General features: G+C 42.9%; 1 protein-coding gene across 2 annotated transcripts; it reads right to left on the bottom strand.

Annotated features, from left to right (window-relative positions):
- Positions 1-1,607: 1,607 nt before the first annotated feature.
- On the bottom strand, positions 1,608-21,475 carry foxn2a (forkhead box N2a). Of its 2 annotated transcripts, XM_070977687.1 has the most exons (6): positions 21,295-21,430; positions 10,336-10,913; positions 7,473-7,597; positions 7,213-7,262; positions 6,488-6,556; positions 1,608-5,391 (listed from the first exon to the last, which is right to left on the bottom strand). In XM_070977687.1, exons 2-6 carry the CDS (start codon positions 10,897-10,899, stop codon positions 4,967-4,969), a joined length of 1,233 nt encoding a protein of 410 aa, XP_070833788.1. In that variant the 5' UTR covers positions 10,900-10,913; positions 21,295-21,430; the 3' UTR covers positions 1,608-4,966. The 2 variants fall into 2 exon arrangements, with proteins under 2 accessions (XP_070833788.1, XP_070833789.1); XM_070977688.1 differs by lacking the exon at positions 6,488-6,556 and having other exon boundaries at positions 21,295-21,475.
- Positions 21,476-26,097: the final 4,622 nt, after the last annotated feature.

Raw genomic sequence — 26,097 nt, 5'->3', positions numbered from 1 at the left:
AAAACTAGATAGATAGATAGATAGATAGATAGATAGATAGATAGATAGATAGATAGATAGATAGATAGATAGATAGATAGATAGATAGATAGATAGATAGATAGATAGATAGATAGATAGATAGATAGATAGATCAAAACTATCACAGCTTAATATGGGGAAATCTGATTCAATAGAAACAAAAAAAAAGTACACTTTGTGATATTAAACTTATAATATACTAACCCCTCAGATACACTGTGCAATATTGAGCTTATTTGTACATTTGTTTGTTCAGGTGATTGTAGGAAGGTCTGAAAATGATATTAGTGTCACAGGAAATAGAGATGCTATGATCATAATATATTTTCCTCTTTAGCTCAGTCTAATGCCATTCACAATTAAGTGCTGCGTGTCACTGACAAATGACTTACTGTTTGAGAGTGGCATGGGCTGCATTCACAAAAACAAGGTCAGAAATCACAAACGGGCTGGTGCGCTGTGAAGGATCACCTCTGTGATTCCCCTTAAAACGTGCATGACCTCGTTGAGACAAGAAGTGAAACGGCATGTCGCTAATGCAGCCATCACTGCTCAAATCCTACACGATTAATTTCAGCTAATCCACCATAATCTCCTCATATTTTTGTAGCATTACCATTTCTTTAAAGAAACATAACTGTGGGCTTCTTATTCCATCAGCTGTTCGATGCTGTAACATGCAAAATAATCACCAAAAGGGGTTTGCTTGAATGCTTTGTAGCAAAGAAAGACATTTCCTCTGCTGCTGTTTCACTACTCCTGATCTTAAATGCATACAGGCAAAACACAAACTCTCCAACATGCACGCCACAGCCAGTGGCTCCAGCATTGTCTGGTTGCCTGGCAACTGTCGGCGTGGCGTGGTTGCTAGGGCCGTGTGGGAGGGGGGGAGGTGATGCTGCTCTGATTTCCAGCTGAATTGAGGCAGTCAGTAGGGAGAAGCCCCCCCCTCCAGCCGACACACAGGACTCTATTGAACAATAGAGCTGTGCCAATGGGCCTGAGGCTAGTCAGACAAGCCCTTGTTCAGGGTCACACTGTGTTCATCCCACAGTCCTCCATGACTAATTAACTTACAGCGAAGAGTGTCGTTAGGACATCTGATGATGCATCCATCACTGGCACAGCCCTGGAATTTACATTAACGCGAGGTGCGTTTCTGGCAGCCTGCCATGTTGGTGCATTCAGAAGACGCACAGAAGAAAAAGGCGAAGCGTGGTGGAGCCGCCACACGTAGTGCTGAGCACAGCTTGCACAGTCAAAACAGCTCTGAACGGCTGGACTTGGTGGGAAATATTTTCCAGCTGCAACATGGTTATGTGAAAACTGAGAAAGCAGCCACACGGAGAGGAAGCTATTCTTAAGAATGGAGTATTATTAGCTAGGATTTTGATCATGTGGCCTTCACAGCAGGTGGCAATGTTGATCAAATATCTAGCTAGTGTAGGCTACTAATGTAAAGTGATGGCAGTCTTGTGCTGTGGAGGAGAGTTCGGAGGGCAAGAAAAGTGTTAAGTCTTATTTGCAGTGAGAAAACGCTGAATCCAGGCTGCAGCCCAGACTGGAATAAAAAGATCCTCACGGGGTTAACAAGAACAGGTTTTTATTAATATTTTGTAATACCATATATAATGCAATTGCATATCTTTGGCGAAAATAAATCTTATAAACATTTTATCAACAGAGGTTAGCATACAAAAACCAAAAAGGTGTGTCGGTCCAATAGATATGGCAGACAACTGACACAAACTCATACTGGGTTGGCAGCTTTGTCAAATGCAACAAAATGTTCATCATACCCATAAGAACTGCAACAGAATTTCGAGAATCACATGATCAATTTTTCGATAATGTTATGCAATGACGCAACTAGGTTTTGAGTTTGGTAAGACAGACCCCGAAACAGATCAACTCACTGACTCAGTCTCACTTTGAGATGGACATATATTTCTTTTGCAAGTGCTACAGAAAGAATGAGTGAGATTCTCCTCTCCACGTCTCTCCATCATTTGTATGCATTTTTCTATATACTTAAATGTAGCACAGCAGCAGCTGGGGGGGGGGACTGAGTTAGTCTGATCCAGTTTTCAGAGATATTCAAAACATTTTCAACACCCCATAACAATACCTGGAAGCATGAGTTATGAGTGGCAGTATTTTTTTTTTATTTATAGATTCTAATCTGTGCTGAGATCAGAGCTAATCTTCAATTTGTGACTACTTAGTCATAATATCTAGACATAAACATGAGACAAATGTAAAAATGATTCAATCATCTTCATGGGGAATGTGTCCATCTTACATTTTACACCCCAGCTGTACATCAATTTTGGCAACAAAAAGGTTTCAGGATCAATGTTAATTAACTGTCTTCTATCCAGTCTAACACAAAGCAAAACAAAACATGAAGAAAACCTGGCAGTCGTGGTTAAATTGAAAGAAAAAAAAACAAAACACCCGCTCTAAAGACAACAGACATTGGCAAAATACTTAATCACTATAACATAGTGAAAGAAGAAAGGTGTATTGCTGTAAAATAAAATGAGGAGGAAAAACAAAATACTTAAGAGGAGTTCACAGAGGGAGAAAAATAAATGTGCCTAGTCATTCCTTTCAAATGACCAGCGTTTGATAGCATTCAATAATCCCATAAATTAATATCATAAATAAGGTGATGATTAATGAACAACAATTTGTTCTTTTTTTCACAGCTAAACAAGACCAGTGTATGCAAGTATTACTTCTGAGAACTGCAGCTTACTCTGCTAAGAACAGTTCCCACTCTAAAGCGACAAAAATAAACCAAAAGATTGGTTAAGTCACTGCACTGACTAGAGTCCTCTCCCATTTCCTGTTCGGATGATTCAGAAAAGTAGGGCATTGTTGCTCTAAATCTCAACTACACTGTGGCAACAGGGGAATATAGTGACCATGGCCCTTTGCAGTTTTACATCAGTGGCACAAGAACATGTTTGGCACTGACCATGCATGCTATACTAACAGTCACCGTGACACAATGTGATCCAGTTTTTGGGATAAAAAAAACTGTAGGATTTTCAGCTTGTTACCCTTGTGCGCTTCCATGCTACCTTGTACTGAACGCTGCGAGGATGCAGCCTTTTTAAACACTAACGAGAATTGTGGCCTTTTACACAAGTGGCTCGCAACTTCCCCCCCAGTGAACTGCATGCAATCAACTGACAACAAAACGCTCCATTTCACGGCGTGAAATAACAGTGAGCACTTCCTTATTTTGTTCTAGGAGGAAGAGCAAGGACGTGACACCGGTGGCCAGCCAGAACTGAGGGCACAGCGCGAGAGCAGCGCAGGTCTTCAACATCTTGCCTGCGAGCGACTGCACACGCAGTCATCCAGAGTCCAGTTCTGTCTGACCTTGACTTCATTGGTGTTTACACTGGAGTATGCTCTGCACCTTTCATTTATTTGAACTGAAACAGACACGCTTTCCCTCAAGTTGTGAATTACCTTCGCCACCAGAGCACTGACTGTATACTTTTCGTCATTTTCTAAAGTACATGGTTCAAAACACAAGGAGAACACATGGAGGTATACGCAAATGGCAAACTCAAATAATGGCACGAGAAGCTGTGGTAATTTACTGCCCGCTCCTGTGTCTGACTATAACCAGCTCTGCGTTCAAAAGGGAGTCGAAGCAAGCAGAGTACCAAGCAGCCCTACAATACAGTTGCAGCACGATGTGTCATCACACCAATCACATTCATTGGAGCATTGCGACTACTTTGTCAGGAGAAGAAAAGTGTCTGACCATTTCAAACTCTTTTCTGTCAAGACCGCCATCTCGCGTTTAGGCTGAAGTCGACGTGCACTGTGATACACACACACACACACACACACAAAATACAAATAAAATCTATGGAGGCTAACCTATGAGCACGCAGTGAACATCTGTCACGTATTGCCAGATGTTCACTTTGCATAGGCTGTCACCAAACGTGAATATATGCTCTGTCTGCACAGTAAATGTCAGAAACACACTGATGAATGGAAGGGGTCAACAGGATAAGCGGTGGATTTGCAAAAAAAAAAAAAAACAGAAAACAGCCTTAACTCGTATAGCATGGTAATGGCCGTACAAAACTGAGCGAAGTAGTGTAGCTAACTTTGCAACTAAATTTGGCAGTGGCAGAGTAATACTATTTCCACATCTTGCTAATCCTGAAACAGAGCCAGAGCTCGTGTGTAATAAAGTTTATCGCATAACAAGATCATAGTATGACTCCATTCATTCTCTTAATTGTAAAGTTCAACTAGCATACTCGACTCTGAAAAATGCCACCACGAAATAATGTCAAAAAGTTAAGGTTGTGGATTAATTATTGCATCTCTCTTACAAGAGGACTCGTAGAGCAAGAATTCCTTTCAAAACAGTGGCATCTTTTTTTTCTTTAGCACAAAAAGGAGAAACTGATAACACCAGGAGGTTAGATTTTGTCTGTTACAAACATGCACTCATTCGCTTCATAAATAGATTCACTTGGAAGAGGATACAGGTTTGAGGAGGAAGCATGCAACGCTTTGAGTTATAAAACCTTCAGCTTTTCCCATTTTGTCTCTCAGAGGAAAATTCTTGAATCACAATCTTCTAATCCAACAGAAGCAGGCAGGTCATTTTGGATAGATAGGTTTCTTGATGGTTCTCCGTAGCCCGAACACCCACCCCCAGCAGTTACCCCCGAAGTTACAAAAGTCTCTATATGGCTTTGTTCTCCTGTGTGAACGATACTATTGCCATTTGTTTTGTTGAACAGGGATATTCCCCCCAAAAAAACAGGAAAGAAAAAGGCTTGAAATGGCCAATGAACGATCAGATAAGGAGAAGGAGGCACACTGGGACACACGATAAGGGGTCAGGAGTTAGGGGTTCACAGGGTCCGGAGTCTGATGGGAGCAGAAAAAAAAATCTTCATTTCCTGTTAAGTTTTGTGCTCTTGACAGTGCGTTTGGAGCCCTCCATGCAGCTGCGTATACCGGCGAGGTGCAGCAAGGAGCCGGCGGCTTCCTTCAGCTCCTCATCCAGCTCCGGCTTGACCTCGCGTCGTGGCCTCTTACCGACGGGCCACTTGATGGCGGGCGGACGTCGAGACGTCTGGTGGACGCCCCTCTCGTCCCAGAGGTCGGAGTCCTCGTCGCTGTGGAAGCCCTCGCTGCCGGCGCGGTGGGACTGCCTGCCGTCGCAACCTCCTTCGTCCAGAGAGGAAAGAGACGAGGAGGAGGAACGGGAAGAGCAGCGCTGCAGGGCTACGCTGCTGTAGTTGTGGTCCTGCTTGGGATCGCTGCTCACCAGGACAGAGTCGGGCCGGGAGAGGTCCAGTGGGCCGTCAGAATTGCCTAAAGAGAGCAGAAGATGGAAAGAGTGATAAGAATACACTCAAATGCAAGAGGACACTTAATTTATAACATTACAGTAAACTACGGATTGTTTTGGGGGGTTTTAAAGATTTTTTGCCAAAGAAGAAAAAGCAGAAATCAGACGCAGTAACCCACACACTGTAGCTTTAGCTCGCTTTGTTTACAAGTATAAAGCAGAAGTAAGAGTTGTCTGGGTCAAAGAGGGAAAACATGATTTAAAAATATCTTGTGCTATGCAGAATTACCATCGATGGGGAAAGTACAAATAATAGCAACACCCAATCACACTACAATGATCTGTAAATGGCTGCTGCAGTCAAGCAAAGGTTAAGTCAATTATGATCTCATATACAATAGAAGCAATAACAGCCAGTAAGTTTGATTTTTTTCAAAATCACTTCTTCATATCACAACTTAACACATTTAAAAACACGTGAAATTCATGATTTACCATCCTGCACACATAACACCGACTTTAGCTGTGAGCACTCTCAAAAAAAGAAACATTTTAGAATCGCTCATGTGTTAAAGGCATAGTTCAACATTTTGGGAAATACACTTATTCGCTTTTTGGCAGAGTCAGATGAGACGGACCAGTAACTTTGTGGAGTCACCGATGGTTGCCTGGCAACTGCTCCCAGCTAAAAAAAAAACTGTCCGGCACATAATTGTCATTGTTACACTTTAGGTTTTGTGTGGATTAAACAAACAACGTGTTAATTAGTGAGCATTACAGTTGGAGGTATGTAGGAAGCCCTTTTCGCCTTATTTTCAGGCTTTGTGCTAAGCTAAGCTGACCAGCTAATGCCTCGAGTATTTCCCAAATGCTAAACTGTTCATTTCACAGTCTTTTACAGAATGTCTGCAGGAAACATTGCATGCAATCAGGTTCAAGCAATGTCCTTCAAACCTTTCCTGTGCAAGAACCAACATTTCAAACAGGCGACGCACACATCACACATTAAAGCACACAAAATAAAAGAAGATTTAAGCAATGACAGGGTGGCATGTCAGGGGTCGGAGACAAATAGTTGGAAGCACAGGTGAAAGTATGGCTGGTTGTGGATTCTCTTACATGGGTCAACGTGGTGCCCGGGGGCAGAGTTTAAGAGCATCATGGCAGTGGCAGCATCAATGTCAGACTCTGGAAGAGGAGAGAACATGCATGATGGTCAGTCCTAAGGTGTGAAAGCATGGTAGCAGGGCATCTCTACTAGGACTGGGAAGACGGGACCCTTTCAGTAATCTTAAACAAGAAACATAGTGATCCAATCAATGCTTAGTGAAGGGATCGAATATGCAGGGTTCACCGAAACAAAGCAGAGGATAAATTCCAGCCACTGCTATTGAGAGTGCATCCGATCTTTTCAGACCTGACAAAGTGTCTAAAAGCCTCATAGCTCACTTCTGGGGCTCTAAATTATTAATGATTACAGTGAGACTGAGTGCTCGACACTGCACCAGCAGAACCTCTGCCTGTCGTCAAGGTTACAAATCCAAGAGGCAAAGGGAGGGGAGAGAGGTGGCTGAGTCTGGGGGCTCTCAACATTATGGTCTACATGAGGTATCAATGACTTGAAAGCAACAAATCAAACCAAGAGTTGAAGATAAAAGCACAGTGATGCTGAATGTTCTGGGGCTGAAATGTGCAAAGGCAACACAATCAAAATACTGAACAAACACACACTAAAAAAACTGCACAGATTGGAATTTGTACACATCTGCAGATTCTTGCTGGGCAGGCAGCTGCGTTGTACATATCCACACCTAAACAGTGAGGCGAGTTTGCCTCGGTCTCACCTTTGAATGAGCAGCCTTGTAGAAAGAGATGACGAGGGGGTGAGGAGGCACTGCAGGAGGTAAACAAAAAACTAGGTTGAGGTATTGCAAAGGAGATGCTAAGAAAAGTTACATGAGACCTTAAAAAATTTCCAGGGAATAAATGGATTATGGTAATACTGCTGTGACCATTCTGGTTTTGAAAAGCAGTTTTCTACAACATCAAAGCCAACAGAAACTCATGATTCACATCATCCAGACAGCGGCTGATGAAAGTTTACCTGGGTGGGGAGGCGGGTGGTGTGCAGAAGGCATGTGCGGCAGGGAAGTGCTGCTTCTTAAGGGCTTGGATCAGGTTGGGGCGGTACTCGGGGTCAACACACCAGAGAGAACCTTTTCCATTGGCCTGTGGGAAAGAGCACGGACAGTGAAACATCTACACCGAGGTCACAACTTTTATTTACAGTAAATCAAAATGTTCTCATATAGGATATTTCCTGACCGTTACACGAAAGTGTTAAACAACTGCTATAGGTTTGTCTAGACTTGACTGTGATTGGTCCATTCAAACATACTTAAAGGGTTCCCTGTGGAGTTTTCTTGTAAACAAACACAAATTAATTTTAAATTCAGTATTTCTCAACAGAACGCACTGTGTACATCCTTGAAGCCCAACAAACATGCTGAATGCATTTCCTTCCTCATGACACATTTACAAAGCAGAATTTTTTAGAATCTTAAATCATGCATTGTTTATGTTCACAAACTCACTGCCATTCGGAGTGCACTGAAACACTTCTTTGGGTGTTACCGCTACCAACTGTCGGTCAGCAGTATATTGCAAAACCAGCAGCAGGACTATGGATCATGTCGATGTGCATGCGAGCTGCAAATAAAACGAAGGCCCACTCAGAAAAATGCTTCTTTACTTCGCTACCAATGGTCAAAAATTCTACATGGTATCTTTAAATATTCTCTGAGGGAACTGCCAATCAATTTTGGTGATCTGGGTAATAGCAGAGCGCTGCAAATGATTGTTATTTATGAGGAAAAAGGCAAAGTGTAACCCCAACCTTTAAGAGATTAGTCACTGTGGCAAAGCAATCACTGTTTCGACAACAAACATCTTTTATACAACACAAATTGCTTCAAAAAGCAGTATTGACAAATCTAAACTATTTGTGGCAATATCCTACTTAATGCATCAAAATGATGACTTCCTTGTCATAAGATTTACATTCAGAAAATGAAAAATTCTTTGCTGTCAAAATCTGTGAGCATTACATACAGCAGACTGCACTGAAAGCAGCACAGAGATGTGTCAGATGTCATGACAGCAAGTCTTGTTTTGTACGAATGGCAAAAACTTTAAAGCAATAGTTCTTAGAGCATCATAAACAGAGCGGTGGAAAATAGCGAACGCACAGCTAAGAATTCCTTAACAGTGTGAACAAAAGGAGGAAATAACTGCTCCACAGCACAGTGTGAGGAGTGAATTTGTCTGTTGGTGATGTGTGCGGGAGTGTGTTAACTGTCACTTTATCTGATGGCGGCGTATTGCCCAGTCTGGGAGGAGAACAGAGGGAGGGAGGGAGGGAGGGAGGAGAATAACCTTGACTCAGATTACCAACCAGCCCTGATGCAGGAAGAAGGAAATGTCTCCATGGCAACGGAAACCACCAGCCAGTGTCATGTGAAACTGGTGCTGGTCTCTCAGCAGACGAAGGGCTCACGCTGTGCACCTGCATGCCGAGCGGCCTGCGCCTCACCATGTTGCTACTCGCTGAGTGCTAACCGCCATCACCTCCCCACGGTGGGAAAATACGAGGTCTTAGCCAGGCACAGCCTTGGCACCACGGGCTCTACCGGTCACAAGTCTGAACTCATACTGCAGCTCAATATGGCTACCATCGTGTCACTCCCACGTTCAGTACAGCAACATACAGACCTTCCTGCCTGACACTGACGGAAAACAAAAAAGCTTATGAAGTATCCCTGTAGACACATTCAGCACTGACACTGTCCTCTTCTTAATTGTCTTCTTACTACGAGCATTGGGGTCCTATGTGAGCATTTTCTGTCAAAATTAGAGCAGTTTTGGTCATTTCACATGGGAGATTTGTGGATTTTTTTTCCTGTTGACAGCTTTGTGGTTGTCTGCTTATGTCACCAAGCCACTGTCAATCAAATCTGAACAAGCCACACCCTCACTGTCTTATGAAGCAGCTGACTTTATGAGTATTAGACTCCTAATAAAAAACACCACAGACACTTTTATGAGCTTAAATTTTGAGTGCTTATTTACTCATCAATATTTAATGTTATACAGAAATACGTGGGATTTGAAACCATGTTTTGAGGGGCTTTAATGTCAGGAAAGTTTTCAAACCACCGCTTTCCTCTCCAGCTCATCTCTGTACCTTTTCTGTTCCTCGCCACATTTCTCAACACAAAGGATGGAAAGCTAAATGAAAATCACAACTATTAGGAAGTGCATTCACAATTTCACAATGTTTCACTCATTTCCTGTTTAGTTCACAAAATGCGTGTGTAGGATATGCAAGGGTGCATTTATCCTTTTGTCACAATCAAAAAGTCAACTTCTCTTTTCTTGCTTTTCTTTGTATACGGGAACACAAGTGCAAATGAGCACAAGTGACACGTGACTCTGCCAGGATCCTTCCTACAAACTCAACTCTACACTTTAGGGTCCTGTCTGCTTCATTCTCGCAGTGTGAGGTTGAGCTTTCTAACTGCAGGGTGTTTCTTTCCTTAGTTAAAACAGTTGTACTACCTTGTAGTGCACCGGGAGATAAAGTCCTATCTTAGTGTGCTGTGTTTGCATTTACTCTGAATGAGTATCTGTGACCTTGACTGGATTCCACCATTATCGCAGCAGAGTCAGAGGTCCCTGCGGCTGTATTACAGCCCCGGACACTCTGTCACATGAGCCACACTGCAGCTTCACACTGCAACACACTGTTAACCAACTGTGCAAAACAAAGGACATACATTTTGGCCAAAGGATATTTCACTATCACATCTTCAAACAATGATGCGATAACAACAGTTTGGAGAAGCATAATTTAAACAGTACATCTTTAAGTCTGTGTGTCATAGTTAGGAGACAGTGTGCCGACCTACCTTTCCCAAACTCCTTTCAACCTTGCGGAAGCATTTGTTCAGGGACAAGTTGTGACGAACTGAGTTCTTCCAGCCAGTGGGAGCGTTGGAGAAATAAGGGAAGTGCTCGAGAATCCAGCCGTAGATTTCTTTAACAGGCAAAGATTTGCTGGGAGACTGCTCAATAGCCATGTAGATGAGGAGAGAAAACGAGAAAGGGGGCTTAGACTTCAAAGAGTCCCGCTCCCTGCCTCTGCTGTGTGATGAAGATGATGATGACGACGACGGGCCCTGGTTAGACCCGTAGTCTCCCTCTATGTCAAAGAGGGGACTGCCACTGGGCTGAGCCTCCGGACCTCCCAGAGTGAAGTTCTGAAGCAGGTTCTCGTGCAGCCAGTTGAGGTTGGTGAGCTCCTCATCCTCGGTGCCTCCAGTACGATCCACGCTGGTCGCCAGCGGACTTGACGCACACTCAGCCTCAGGCAGTGTTCCCACACCACAAACACCTCTGAGCCCCGTCCGCTCCTCTTGCATACCCGGAATTTCCGTTTTCTTATCTGGTGACATCCCAATGATTGGACCCATTAAATCAAAGAGGTCTGGAGGGAGAGGAGAGAAGAGGTTGTTAATGTTAATCAGCTTACGAACATAGACAAAAATCACAGTTTTTGACAGTGAGCTGAAAGTAGGCAGCATGAAATAACTGGATGCGACATAATGGAATGATGTGCTCTTCCAAGCATTGACCTGTTTTCTTAATGTTTCCTGGGGGCCACGCCCCCTGTAGCTGTGCCTGTCTGCCTCTATCGCACTCCCTGGCCTTCTCACTGCCCCTCTCCTCCATGCCTGGCAAGGACTGAGAGGCTCTCAGTCCCGCCCCCTCCCTCTTGACTCTAGCTGAGGACCATCAAGGAGGTCCTCTCAAGAAACTGAACTGACTTAAGGCTCCACTCCTCGACGCCCACCTCGTTTCAGACAAGAACCAGCTGCTCGTTATGTGTGAATGAGCATGAGAACATCCAACGACTGCTGGAATGAGTGGAAGGCCTCCATCTTACGGAGTGGATGGCTCTTACAGACTGATCTACATTCAGCCAGGATCAAGTCTCAATTTGTCACATGCCAGATTAAGCAGTGTAAAGAGGCTACAGACCCACAAGTTGTCAGTCATTTAACAGTGCTAGGAAATTAAATATTGCCAGGAGCCCTGTATCACTAACTAATTCCACCCAAGTACCTTCATTAATGAAACAATTAGACTTTTTTTTTTTTTACAAGGCATGTTGCCATGTCAGTTTTGAGTTGAATCTAGTGTTTTGAGCAGGGCTATTCTGAATATCAGTTTGGGGGTTTTTGAAGCTTCACTGAGAATTACCCACGAGACAACACAAGATATCATACTTTCCTCAATCTCGTGGTCATTATTTACTTAATAAGCTTTGAGTCTAATAAGAGAGATTAAGACAGGTGTGGAGCCATAAGTCCCTGTCTCGTCCATGCCCGCCTCCAAAGTCTCAAAAATCAACAGCTGCGAGTCAGTAGGTAGGGTTGAGCTCCTGCTCGTCATAGCCCCATGCTTGCAGGACCACATTTGTGCACGCGGAGCAGAAATGCTCCTTCGCAGATACTGTTGCACTGCCTGGTTTTAATGCGCATGGCTTTTGAGACGATTAAATGCCATAGAGGAGCTCCATTTCCTGCTCCTTGTCAGCGTTTTGCCTCTTTCTTGGTGCAGCTGATGCAACGTCCCCATCCTCTTCAAAACAAAAGCAAAAAAAAGGCAGCATTCAAAAACTAATCTGGACATTGATTACTATGGGAAGGCTAGACGTTTTGAAGCATTCAGGTCACTGAGTACAGCCACAGAAAAAGACATGTCTCAGTATACTAAAAGAAGTAAATAAGAAATCAATTTTGTCCAATAAACCTGAATATCTCTGTACAACCATAAGATATGGTCTTAGAGCAGAAAGAGATCACTCTTTGGCTCAGCTCACAACAAGCTTTATGTCCTGGGTGTCACCATGACAACCCTGCTGTCCCTTCAATTAAGGGCAGAAATCCCGCAAACAAGATATATAGATACAATAAGAAAATAAGTAACCCATGCTGGCAGACTCTGCCACAGACGAACACAGAGCAGGCGCCCTGTGGCGAAAATGCTCCCGCTACACCTGAGGGTGGACGCCAGTTGCCCTGATTCGAGGGGTTTTGGGACTATCTGAACCCAGACCAAGACTGGACTAAGGCTGGGAGGTTGCAGAAGTAAAGGTGCATAGAGCATGGTATGTAGGGATATCTCTTCATTTCTGTGATAGGAATTGGGTCAAACTCAAGAGTGTTTGCACAGTGGTTGAGACGAGAAAGGGAGTGCACACACACACCCACATACGGACACACACACGCGGGTTCTTCAAAGGCAGTCAGCGAGGACAGGAAGGGGAAGAAGGAGGCATTAGAGCATTTACAAAATGACCACTCAGCTCTCAATGAGGGGACGACATATAGTAGGAGACCTATTTTGGTTTCGAGTGACTTTCAAATCTAAAAAGCATGAGTATACTGTATTTGTTCAAGTCTCTATAGGTGACGCGTTAGCATGTTGTCCTGCATTCTGTCTGTCAGTCCTGTACATTTTCTACATTTCCTTGTGTACTGCATAGTGATTTGTACCACATGCACAAAAAAGTAAGTCAAAGAGCATTCCAGGCCAAAGGCGAAGGGGCAGGAAGAGTGAACATAGGAAGACACATAACAATAGAAAAATCCTTTTATGGAAGTAGAGAAAGACATAATGAGCAACAGAGAGACCAAGAGACTGAGAGGAAGACAGGGAGAGCCAGCTGAGACTCAGTGGTAGTGAGGTAGGCTATGCAAGATATCCTCAGTCTAGGATGAATCACAGCTCTCAGCAAAGTAGAGCAATCAGATATGTCAGGCAGCGAGAGAACTGCCCATTTGTGTTAAAAAAAAATCTCTGCTCAAGAGACCAAAACACAAAAAGATATCCCTCGACATGACAGGTTCCTTCTCTGAATGAATTTACAACTTGAACTGGGACTGTGCAGACAGACAAGCCTGCAAATTTGGAGGGCAATGTCATTTATCCTTCCAAGAATCACTTCAGAATTAAGCTAGCCATGTGCACAAGCCAATATTAATTGCTTTTGAAGATGTTTAGATGTAATTAGTGGCAGATTTTTGCAAGGCATGTATACACTTGTGTTGATGGCCGAGAGAAGGAAAGGATGCCATTTCACAAGGATCCCAGGCTGTTTGATGTAGCCCTTCTTTTAGCTGTTCTTTGTCATTTTAAGACAGGCCTAGATCCATGACAGTGTTTCCCAATACACGCGAATGACAAATATCAAGGTCCCAGTAAACCACAAGCCAACACATGTGTGGCAAAAAGGCCTCCGCTGGATTCAGTCTTTTTTTATTGAAAGGTGCAGGTTCTGATTCCAGGGTCAACACTAAACACTTCACATGGCTGTCCTTTCTTCTTCCACAGGCCATGAGTGACTGCCTGTAAACCTGATTCTGTTTTGCTGCTGGGAGATGAGAAGAAGTCATAGCCCGGGTGAAGTGTCAGACCACTGATTAACCTTAAAGCACAAGAGAGCTTCACCTCAGTCCATCTTCACAGCCCTGACCTCTCAGCTGGCCCCTTAGGTGCCAGGGAGCGCGTATCCTCTTTTGAGTAGCTCCTCCAGAAGACCGTCATTTGAACATCAACAGAGGCAGGGTGGACATCCAGCCAAACACAGGAAGTGTTTTACCATGACTGCAGCTGGTCAATTACCGCTGCTGTTGCAATGATCGCAGTTATCATTGCTCTTATGAAAAGGCATCAAAGAGAGGCGGCTGGGAATGCAATGAATAATGGGGCACTAGTGTGTAAAGAGTGGAGGGGAGAGGGAGCTAATAAGCCGCACTGGCCTGTTGACTGCTGCTCATCCTTGAAAATACACCAAAGCTGCAACGGTGCTGACCTGATGGCTCATCTGCAAGTTAAAATAGCCCCGTGCACTGCCAGCCTCATCATATTCATGTGCAAACAGGCAGGCACTAACAGCAGGTGCCAAGGCACATTTTCCCCCCTTTTCAAACTGCTCTTTTATCCGGTTAAGTACTTAGCCTATTCAAAAATACACAAAGACATATGGAGATAGCTTTAAGTGGCAAATCAAGCCGTTGACGTGTCAAATATGTACGGGGGAATGTAAAGGAGACGATGGCGGCATCAAAATGAGGAGGCATTGGTTTGAGATGTTTTCTGGGAGCGAATCTCACGATCAGGACTCAGTTGCCACGGCAGCCAATGTTGTAAGGGAAGCAATTGTGCTCATGTCTGTGCATGAAGAGAGAGCTAATGTGGGGAGATCAATACAGGCGGAAAATGCTGAGGCCAGCAGTCTGCTGCTGTTCTCCACAAACCTGTCTGACAAAGAGCAGCGGGAAAGGCCACAGCCAACCTGGCTGTCATGGCACTACTGACTGAGTGCCATTAAGGCACACTTTATAACACACACTCCATGCACTGAAAAGCTATTTTTGTTTGATTAAAAAAATACATTCAACAAATTACTGTTATGTTAATAACAGAAAATGATTTTGGAACAGAAACTCTAGAGATTATATATGTTACTACCTTCAGTTCACACACAGATGTACTCATGCCACACCCTCTTCATGAGAAATAAACCAGTTGACACAAACCAGTTACACCTCTGTAATAGATACACAAAGGTGTGTCGCAAAGCCCTATGGCGAGAGCTGTTATTTGAAACCCTAACTGATATTTAGGTGACTACCCAGTCTGGCTGGAGCTCTAAAAATGTGAATGAGACAAAGGGGGGTTGAGTTAGAGTGGGAGAGAGTGGGAGAGACTAGGAGGGAGGGAGGGAGAGAGAGAGAGAGAGAGAGAGAGAGAGAGAGAGAGAGAGAGAGAGAGAGAGAGAGAGAGAGAGAGAGGCTGTTCCAGAGCGAGGTAGCCAAGTGGCTGTCTTTCATTTTATGGGAGGGTCAAATTATGTCATAACAAATAAAGCATCCATTAATGTGAAGGCTAATCATGCTACTGCTAAAGCACGTCTAAATGATACATTCTCCAGTAAAACTAATCAATGGATTAAAACGAGCTACTCTGTGCTCAAAGTGAAAGGGAATGAAAAAGCTTGCACAAAGCGTTACAATTGGCCCCACACTCGGCTCGTACAAAGGAGCAGTTGTTTTTGCTCTAGTCATGTTTCAGTAGTGCTCAGTATTCACCTCACAGTTTCAAACAGAGGACCGGGAGGGAAGGAAACACCTCCTGCCTGTTGAGGAAGTTCATTTTCAGAAAACAAATGCAGACTTCACACAGAGACAGCTAGGCCCGCTCTACGCCAAAACAGTGGACTCGAGCAGCGAGACAAGAGGTAGCGTATTGAAGCAGCAGTATTTACTTTGGCAATTTATGAATTCCACCAGCATGTATCTTATAGGCTGCGGACAAACACCCGAGCCGAACCAAATGAACTGACTGATGCAATCATTTAACAGTCCGGGGAAAAACAGGCAAACAAAACAATGGTTAATGACTGATGTTCATCAGAGACATCAGCTTCACAGTGATTTCAAACTCAAACACACAGGCCTGCACTGTCAACAGAGGTGAATCCTGTAAAAGTACATGCCAGCCCTGAGCTGAAACCTTATCTCTTTGGTCATGTGGCTCTAAGTTCAGTGTACAAACACTCACTGCCAATATACACAACAACCTCATATACTACTAAATACCACTAATTGCTACACCGTTTGCATTGCACATGCACACCGGGCTCCAAATCCTTGCAATAAACAATTGTAAGGCGGTTTATTTTTATCAAGTTCTTACATATTTGAAGGGACAATCCATTAACTGTGTTCCTTTAACTACTTGGTTGGAGTCTCAACATAAGCCCTTCCAGGAATGTGCACTGTATGAGATTACTTTCCATGTAAATACTACAAGTTTGCAATTGAAATTGTGTGTGCAAGAACCAGAGAAACCACTAGTAAGGCCCTGCAACAAGATCAAGTGGCAAAAGCCTCCATTCCTGAATCAAAGCAAACTCTGATGGATCCTTCATTAGGCGTCCATGTCAAACGCAGTGAGAACACAGGGCTCTCACAGCGGCCAAATAAAACAGTGAAGACAGCTGGAAGTGCCTTGCTTTCAAAGAATGAAAATATTTACTGACGCTACTGAAGTGAGTAAATCAACAGAAGCGCATACACAGTAAAAGATGAGCATGCAGTAATATAACATAAAGATGAGCTCTGTGCTCTTCTTCTGGCAGCTCTGAAGTGTAGGCTATCTCCATGTTACACTCTATTTGTCTTGACGGCAGGTTCCACAAATATTCAACTGTATGGATCAAAAGGTACAAAAAAAATTCAAGCTGTGTATCATTTACATTTTCTCTTAGTAAGTGCTTAAAAAAATATAGCACCAAAATGCTAACTTCTTTTTGGTACCTTTATATGTACAAACTCTTTGTACCAAGAAAAGTTTATGCACAGCTACAAAAATTGATTATTTGATAGTTTCCAGTCCTAATTTTTACCACACAACATTCCCCAGGGGTTAGAGGAAGTTAGCACAGGACTATTTAGGGAAATCAGCGGAACAATAGGGTGCAACATGAAATGAGTTTTATCATTTTTTTCGTGCCACACAACTACTTTGTCTGCTTAAATTAGGTTTAATTAAAATGTCTCCACAAATTTGCAGTAAATCACTGCGGTGATCTGATGCCAGTGCCAAATTTTTAAAAATAGCAAAGCTCTAGGCATGCTCTAATAAACTGTGCTTCATACTTATCCATGGATTCAGCTGTTTCAAGTACAAACACAGTATAAAACTCTTGTTCAAGTGTATGATGCTTCAATTCATGTTTATATTTCCATCCCTCAGACGAGCATCAATTAAACAAATGCTGTTAATTCATCAAGGGGCGATGACACAAAGACCCATTGTGACACAGGACACAGCCGTGCTTCCGTCTTCCTTTCTCTCAATCAAGGAAACGGTCACTTTGGTGTTGCTTTCATGGAGGCGGGTCCTAATGGGCTGTGTCTTGCATCCACCCCGTCAGGAATGGGACAGGCATAGGGACAGTTAGGGGGTTAGAGAGGGGCAGGGGAAGAGAAGGAGGAGGGGGGGCTCTCACCATAGAGTCAGTGCATAACCACTGACCAATCTAGAAATGTAAAACAATAACTGGAGTAGACCAAGGGGCGCCACAAGAGGAATACACACATTGTCTATATGCAACTTCTGTAAATACACACATGCAGAGGCAGGCGCATGGAGGAAAAACTGAGGTAGAAACTCAAAACATTCACGTTCAAACTACGTATTTTTAGATTTGCAGAACTAAATCTCAACTTGTTCCGTCTTTCTGTTGATGTCATGACATTATCTACAATAGGTCGACCCCAGTTTGTAAAATACTGACAGCTGTTAAGCGGAAAGCTTAGAGGATAAAAATAGATGCCATTTAGCTGAACCCTGATTCTCGTGAGATGCTAAATGTTATGAAACATCACAAAAACACCAACAAGTTGACCATCTACAGAAGGAACGTAGCACATGGGTGTAAACATGCCTCTACCGGCATTTATATTTGCATCTCAAATTCAGAACTACCACCTATGTTTGAATAGCAGAATGTCACAGGCCTGAGACAACAGAGGACTACCTTCTCCTGGGGATATCCCTCCTTCAAAAAACACACAGGGGGTGTGAGCAGGTGTTGAAACATGTGCAGCTTCAATCATTCAAGCCAACCAGCACAAAACTGCATGAAGCAGTCAACTATACACAAGCCAGATATGTCAAGGCCAGCAGTTAGAGGTGGAGCTCACTGATTAGTGACTGGTCTCAACCAGATATGGCCTAGCCATCCAAATAGGAGATAGAAGAAGAGATCAACATAAAAAATATAAAAATAAAAACCAAGAAGACATTCTTTGTAAGTTAATTATTATTATAATATTAACTTATTTTAAATCATTTTCAACTTGAATATGTAAAAACACTGCAATATGCACAACATAATTATGCGAATGTGGTCACTTCAAGAGAGCAGAGACTGTCAACTTCCTTATTCTGTCAATCACCAAATTATTTAACCTCCCTCATTACAATAATAATAGCTCTCACAATTTAAAACAGTCACTAAAATCAAAGTCTCAAATGACTTGTTAATTAGGGGTTTCAGAGAAGAGTAGGTTATAAAGCTTTGAGCTTTGTTTAGTCAATCCATGAAAAACTAGGTTTAGACTGAGTTAAGCAATCCCAATAGTTTCTGCCACATGGGTCAGCTTTCGTAATGAATTCAAGCACAGTCTCTCATATGCCTACAAAGAACATGGTGTATTTTAGAAGACGCAAACTTTCATTTACTCTGGGTCAGAGTACACAAGTCTGTGATAAGGCTGATTGCATGGCAATACCTCCATTTCGAACTGCAGATACGGTGTCACTCTTGCTTAAGATAGGGAGTAACAGCTACTAGCCAGTAACATGCCATTTCCTTATTAAAATGCTTTATACATCATATTCGGCACATTGCCGTGACTGAACTGGACAACAGAGCTCCACTGGATTGAAAATGTACTTTGTACACTAGAAATTCATTTAATAAAAATGTTGCGCTGTGGTGGTCTCTTTTGTCTGATGCTTCTTTGTCATCATACATCCTCTGAGGACCACCTTGCTGTTCTGTCATATGTACAGTATGGAGCGACTTCTCAGAAAAGTGACACCAATGTGTTTACCAAGTTGTAAAGTCACATGGCATTCTTGAGAGTTCCAGACGAGCTTGAGATATATTTGATACTACTGAGTCCTTTGCTGCATTGGTACAGTCAAAACATGCCAATGCATTCAAGTATGCGACTATCAGGGCACTGCTCTATTGAAAAGCGCTTTTAAATATAACACAAAACTGAATACTTTGATCTTATTTCAGCAAATGAAGAAGAAGAGGAAGAAGGCCAACACACCAGGGTTTACCGTCAGGGTTATATGTGATTCCATGACTCATGGTGTTAATTGTCACATCAATTTTAATTTCGGTTTTGAGTTATCATCAGTAAAAGCATCTGACTCTCAAGTCTGCCCACTTTTCAAACAGCATGCACTGTGAGACCCATAAGAAAAGACTAATCACAAAGACTGGGCCGTCTGTCTCCAATTTCACCTGTATTTCACCTCTTACTGAGGTAGAAAGGAACCTCAAACCATGGAGTAATTCTATCTATGGTAACCAAACTATCTTACAGGCCTATTCCAGCAATTCAAATAACCTTATGATGGTCCACAATTGAAGATAATTCAAGTCCACTGACAATATTTCAGATCCCTGTCGTTATTAAGCACTTCACATCAGCAATAACTGCATCACTGGGTTATGACAAGTCTTATTTATAGTAATGAATGTCAGTAAAGATAGCAGACCCTTATCTATTCTGGGACGCAAAAGTACTTACCCTTCAGAGGACTTCCATATATACAAACACGCACAGGAGTGGCTACATGCTAGAAGTACAAAAAACAGCAAAGACAACAGATGGTTTGACCTACAACATGACTGTGGAGATTCTGGCAATAAAATAATGGCAGACTGACAACATCTGTTTCATTTTTGTCTTTTTCTGTTCCTTCAGCTCCTGTTGCCTTTGTCTTCTATTTATCACTCGGGCTTTAACAACTGTCAAACAAGGAGAAAGGAATGTCAGTCTACATTAATGTCATAACCTCACAAAGGCAAAGAAAATGTCCCATCACTTTTTCCCAAATATACACGTAAACCTCAGCGCACACAATGAATTTTAGATGAGGTTTATCCAGTCCAGTGAACACAACGCGTTCAGGTAGCAGGTAGAGAGACAACAAAGGCAGACACGTGGAATAACAAAGTACATGAAGACCTATTCAATAAGGACATATGAAGTATATCCGGCTGGATTAAACAGAGCTATTTTCCTACACTCTGACATTGTTTGTAGAGCACTCTATATCTGGGACAATCTTGTGATAATCCATTACATCATGTGCTTAGCTAGCCAGTGTAGCCTCCCAACCTCTGGTACCGTCGATACATACACCATGAAATATTCAACAATTTACAGATACGAGGGCAACACACGCGTCTTCAATGAACACCGGCAAAAAATGGATTCAATATCCTTGTCCACTAAGTTACAACACGAGAAACTACGCGGTAAACAAAGACATTTACTGAAACGGCGAGTCTAAGCCAAGTGGAAAAAATACACCGAAAGTGCTGCTACCGAGGAAAACTAATATGCTTTGTAGCTTATGCTACATGTACTGAGACATTTAATGACCACGGACTCGAGACAACACTCACAAGCAACCAAAACCAGTAACACAATGAGCAATACAAAGTTACACGCAATGACGTGGACCATTGCACAACACTTCCCGACACACGGGACTCGTTACGAAGTAACTTATCACCGGTTAGTTCATTACATTTTGTTTGGCTTGAAAAAAAAGAGGAAGTTCGCAAGTTGTAACGTTACCAGCGTTAGCTCACCCAGCACAACCGAGAGGCAAAGTAGCGTTAGCAGTTGCTCGAAGGGTCAGTGAAGGTAAATGTACTGCTAGCGTTAGCATAACATTTTAACTATCTAGAATATCATTGTAATTGTAGTTTCATGGAGCAAACGATAACCGTTCGTTGGTGCTGAACATATCTCCCTCTACTCATCAAGCTTCGAGCTCGGCGAACGGAGAGAAGTGTACAACGTTAACATTAGCTTGCTGGCCACATGCTGTCGCTTGAGATCTGCCATGCTGGCTGCTCTAAGCAAAGTCACTTGACCACATTTACTTTTAGCTTGTTCGAAACCTAAACCGTAACCTGCCGTACACGGTTTAATTTCCAGCATTTTTTTCAAAAAAGACGATCAAATACTCACAATCATGCACGGCGTGCCTCGGTGAGGTATGTTTAAAGATAAGTCTGTACGCAGCTTATTCAGATGTCTGTCTCACACAATGTCAGAGATCAGATCAGCAGCTGCTTCCTCCATACACGCAGCGCGCGGATCACACAGCGCACGGCAACGCTACCAAACCCCTCGCCGTCGTCATGGCAACAGGCCCACATCAGCCAATCAAAACCCCTCCCCTCCTATCTCCCCTGGCAACTGCCGCAGCGCAGGAGCTCCGCGAGCGCGCACGCCATTCTATTTTGCATCGTGCAATGTGCTTTCATTTTTATCGCCAGCACCTTGTAATGTAACACAGAGGAGGGAAAGAGAGTTTCAAAGAGATTTATTGACCATTTCTGATAGTGAGGTAGTATCGGGATGAATCATATATGAATAAAGTGTGCGAGTGATCAAGCCGGACGGGTCCCACACAAAACACTCCCGCGTTATTTAGGCTACACAAACACCTCGGGGCGGAGAGAAAGGATGTGTCACCACACCCAGCCTCGTGACGATGGTGGACCCTCAACAGGGCCCCTCCTAGAGTAAACGAGGCGCTACCATGACCTGTATACACACAACAGACACATGCTGAGTGATGCTTAAGCACTTAGACAAAGACAAGAAAAGAAATGACAAGAAAAAAAAAACACAATGATGGACTTTTTCATTTGCAATTTAAACGCCATTCTATGTGCATGTGAGAAAAGTCATGATTGCACATACCCGATATTCACATGAGTGTATGGATGTGGTTTTATAGGCAAAAGTGCGACAGGAAACCCAGCAGTTGGTTTTGTGTCTTTTCCCTATCTGATGGGCTTTACTAGCCAACTGACTTCACACCAAACTGTAACTTTCACATAATGGTGATACCTTACTCATCTCAGCCACTCCATTTCATAAGCATACATGAGTAGCTCTCAGTGGACTGATCTAATAGCCTCTCTATTTGCTTTTACTGCATGTAAGTCCAAATACCTGCCATGTAGCCTTGCTGTAAACACTTCTCCACTGGTGTGGATGCACACCCTTGTTTTCCCCTTTCTTTTAACTGGACAAACAGGCTTTGCAGTGGCGTGGTGGCAGTTTTATGACAGCGAATACCTGACTGATACTCTGGAATGTATTTTTGTTGATCTGTGGCTTGGTATTCAGCATTAATGTTAGGTTGCTTAAGTGTGTTTCATCTGGTGTCATACTGGTTAGGGACATTGTGAATAGAAGCACTCATGTTTCATTTATACCTACACAGAAGGTGAAGAATAGTATTAAATGTGGTAATATTCATTTATCCAACAAAGAGGCATGTGAAGTGATGTATCAGTTGTGGCAGAGCCCTCTTGATTCCATAATATTCATTCATTTGTTAATTCATGGTTTGGAGGTTTTGCTCAGGTTGCTGTGACGTGATTTTGTTGCACAGTGAGCTATTATTAGGGCCAGCTAGCAGCATAGACTGCCCCATTTTTCCTTCCAGTATCACTCCTAGGGATGATGAAGTTGCAACGCTAGCAAATGAGAGAGGAGAACAAGATGCATTAATTCCATGGAAACAGTTGATTGAGGGTGCCTTGAAAAACAGATCCATTAGTCTCTGTGTGTGCCTGCAATGGTGCTAATCTGATTGTAAAACTGTTTGGCTAAAACAACATGCCCCACTAACCAGCATCAGAGATGTTCATGTTCAGAATTTGAGCATTTCCTGGACCATATAACATGCTGTCTGCCCAGGCTGCTGATGGGAGGGACTTTAGGAATGATCCTTTTTGTGACATGGAAGAATAACAAAAAGTCTTTGTGAGAACTGTGTTAACTTAACAATGGGTGAGAATAATTACAGTAAACAGCTCACTGTGTATCAAAGGGAGCGAGGTGAAGAATAGTGGGATTACACACTATGAGAGGAGTTCATGTAAGGCAGTAAAAGTGGTGCTGATGAAGGGATGAACAATGAGGAAGCTAGCCCATGATGGAGAGAAGTGACCGAGCATGAATGAGGGTGCAGTGTGCCTTAGCAGCCAGCCTATGGTGGCATAGCGGTCAGGAGGCCTGCTGCTTTAATGGTCCATAAATCTGTGTGGACTGGCTGGTCTGATGCCGCCCCAGTGAGACCCTCTCATGCGGAAAATGAATCAGACCATTTTTACAGAGTGCAAGTGTGGAAGCTCTCACCCTCCCCTGCTGCCAGCGAGCCGATAAGAGCTGCTGCACACGCACGGCACTCCATTTCAGCAGGTCTGGAGCTCATAAAACTCTCTATTAGTGACAACCCTTGTTTGTATGCTGCTCTTCATTCAGTGTGTCCTCTTGCCTTTGTTGTTCCCTCTACGTTTTCCTTTTTCTTTCTCATTACACCTAGCTTTGGGTTCTGGAGTGGGAACACAGGTGCTGACGCTTTGGTGCACAGCCAGTAAAGAGGTGAAAACTGAGAAAGATAAATCACATTCCAGAAGAAACTCTCTGTTAAAGTTATATTCCAGATTCAAAATAATCTTTTCTTTCTGTCAAACACACAAAGTCTGAAAAATAAATCTGGCATATTTGTTAGAAACATGTCAGGTACTGTATCTCTATCTCTGTCTTCCTCCGGTTTGCCCTCACACACACATTTAGATGCTGTTGTGCAAGGACAAGAAAAATGACCAAAATATTTACCAGTGTGCACACCTTGACAGACCATTATTTTCTCTGGTTACGTACCCTGGACAGATGAGGACATTATGGAGTGCAGTATACAAAGTCACTGTCCTGGTTCTTTTCTAGGATTTAGAAGGTGGAACAATCACCTGCAGTTGTTATGGGAGCGAGACCAACAGACAACCGGCACCCTGAGCTAATTAGTTTGAACCTCCTTTGAAATGCGAAGTGGAAGAGTCATCGAGAGAATTGTGACGTAGATTAAAGAGTGCTGGCACACATACAGACATGCACAGATGTGTGTGCAGAAACACGCACGCACTGAGGCTCTATGGTATTTCATTTTCCTAGATAAGTGTGTCAGATTGGTTACTGGTCAAACAGGTAGTATTTGCATCTTTCCCAGGATGTGTAGGCAACCTCAACTGTCTTTGAAGCTGCCAGAGGCCACCTGCTGTGTACAGACATGTACTAGAAGTCCAGACTTAATTGCTTGGGAAGGAGCAAGCCACTGTTGTTTAAGGAGAGGGCACAAAACAAGCAGTGCAGGCAGCTTATTTTTATCCCTAAGTAACCCGTAATAAATACTCAAATGCTAAATTCATGTCCTTGCAGTTAAAATAGTGTAAATGTTTCTTGTGTGCGCCCTCTGACTGTCAGCAGAGAAACCAGGCGTGGTCAACTTGTTTCAAATGCAACACTTTCTTTGTTCTCCAGGTTTTGTTGTCCCTGGAGGTTCTCCCAGCTTTTGCCTGCAGTTATCCTCAACTGAAGAATGTGTTTGCCTACAGAAGCCTTTGTTTGACAATCCTGTCTGCTAACCAGGACTTATGAATTGTGTCAGCAGCGTGCTGATTGTCTGTTATCTGTCAGCTGATAAGTGCCTCCTTTAATGGACAGGCAATAAAATGCTCAACATGTAGGGCAGAGAAATGATCTTTTCAACAGTCAAACAAATATCCTGTAATTCTGTATTGATTCAGTCTATTTGTCCAGGTTAGATTGGACAAACGCTTGTACAAACAAGCCCAAGTGTCAGTTTGCTCCAGCAGAGGATTACGCATGCCAGCATGGACTAAGGACTGTTAGTTAAACCTTACTAGGGCTTAATTAAAAATAACTTAGCTGTTTAATGGGACAGGACTGTGTATTGCTGCTTAGTAAAATAACCTGTTTGTACTCATCCATTTTAGTAATCACTCCTCAGTAAACAAAGGGGTAAACTATACTTGTAGTCTAATGAAGACAAGACTTTCATTGACTGGTTTTAATCATTTCAAAGGGCCAAAGCAGGGGTGTAGCTACAAATGATTGCCCCTCTAGCAAGATGTGACACTGCCCCCCCCCCCCCCCCCCCCCAACCCAATTTATGTGCATATTTAGTACAAAACCTTCTGTGCTTGTCTGAGAGGGCCATTCTCGCTTAAAACCTCGACCACATTCAGAAAACTTGACCCTGATTTGGCGGCGATGACTTATTTTTAAGATTCTGGAGAGTTGGTTGTGAAAAATAGGGCAGATCATCACAGACAGGCAGAGGCAGCAGACACTACCTTGCGGTATAGGCTGGAGTTTAGGATTCAGATGTGAGCCATCATGGCTGCATTGAGAGTTGTTTCAGACTGTGATCCTAGTTTGTTGCTTCCTCTCACAGTTGGTTGAAATCTTAAAAGTCTTATAATGTGTGCCCACTCCATATGTGATGAGATGTAGGTTTTGTACAATTCTGAAAGAAATAATGTTATGGGTGTTGAGGTAATGGTTTGATACAGCAGTTGGTGGTGTTGTCAGAATAATGCAAACTAAACCACATTGTCAGCAAAGTCTGTGGTTTAGTTTCGTCTAAAAGAGTTATCCTTCATATTGCTTTATGGATTATTGTGTTAAGCAGGCAATCAGTAATCTATAAGTCATGACAGCACTTTTGCACACGTGACTGTAACAAGCGAAAGGAAGACTGCTGTTTCAACCACCTGTATTTACCAGACTGTTTACTTGTCACTGAACAACACAAGACTGAACTTTGGTCTTTTTTATTTAATTGACTGGAGTGCTGTGCTTTTCACTCTTTATTGACCAGCACCTGTGCTATCTCTTTGCACTTTTAAGTACACTAAAACTGCATGACTCCCATATAAAGGCTTTCAA

Source organism: Chaetodon trifascialis, chromosome 13 (assembly GCF_039877785.1).
Source record: "Chaetodon trifascialis isolate fChaTrf1 chromosome 13, fChaTrf1.hap1, whole genome shotgun sequence".
In the NCBI taxonomy this organism is placed as follows: domain Eukaryota; kingdom Metazoa; phylum Chordata; class Actinopteri; order Chaetodontiformes; family Chaetodontidae; genus Chaetodon; species Chaetodon trifascialis.
Note: the sequence above shows the minus strand (reverse complement) of the source record. Positions and strands in the feature narration are given on the sequence as shown.

Coding starts and splice junctions, on each gene's coding strand:
- foxn2a (XM_070977687.1), bottom strand. CDS start 10,899: ATGGGTCCAATCATTGGGATGTCACCAGATAAGAAAACGGAAATTCCG. Junction 6,557..7,212: donor ACAAGGCTGCTCATTCAAAG/GTGAGACCGAGG, acceptor CTCCTCTTCCAG/AGTCTGACATTGATGCTGCC. Junction 5,392..6,487: donor CGGGCACCACGTTGACCCAT/GTAAGAGAATCC, acceptor TGCTCTCTTTAG/GCAATTCTGACGGCCCACTG.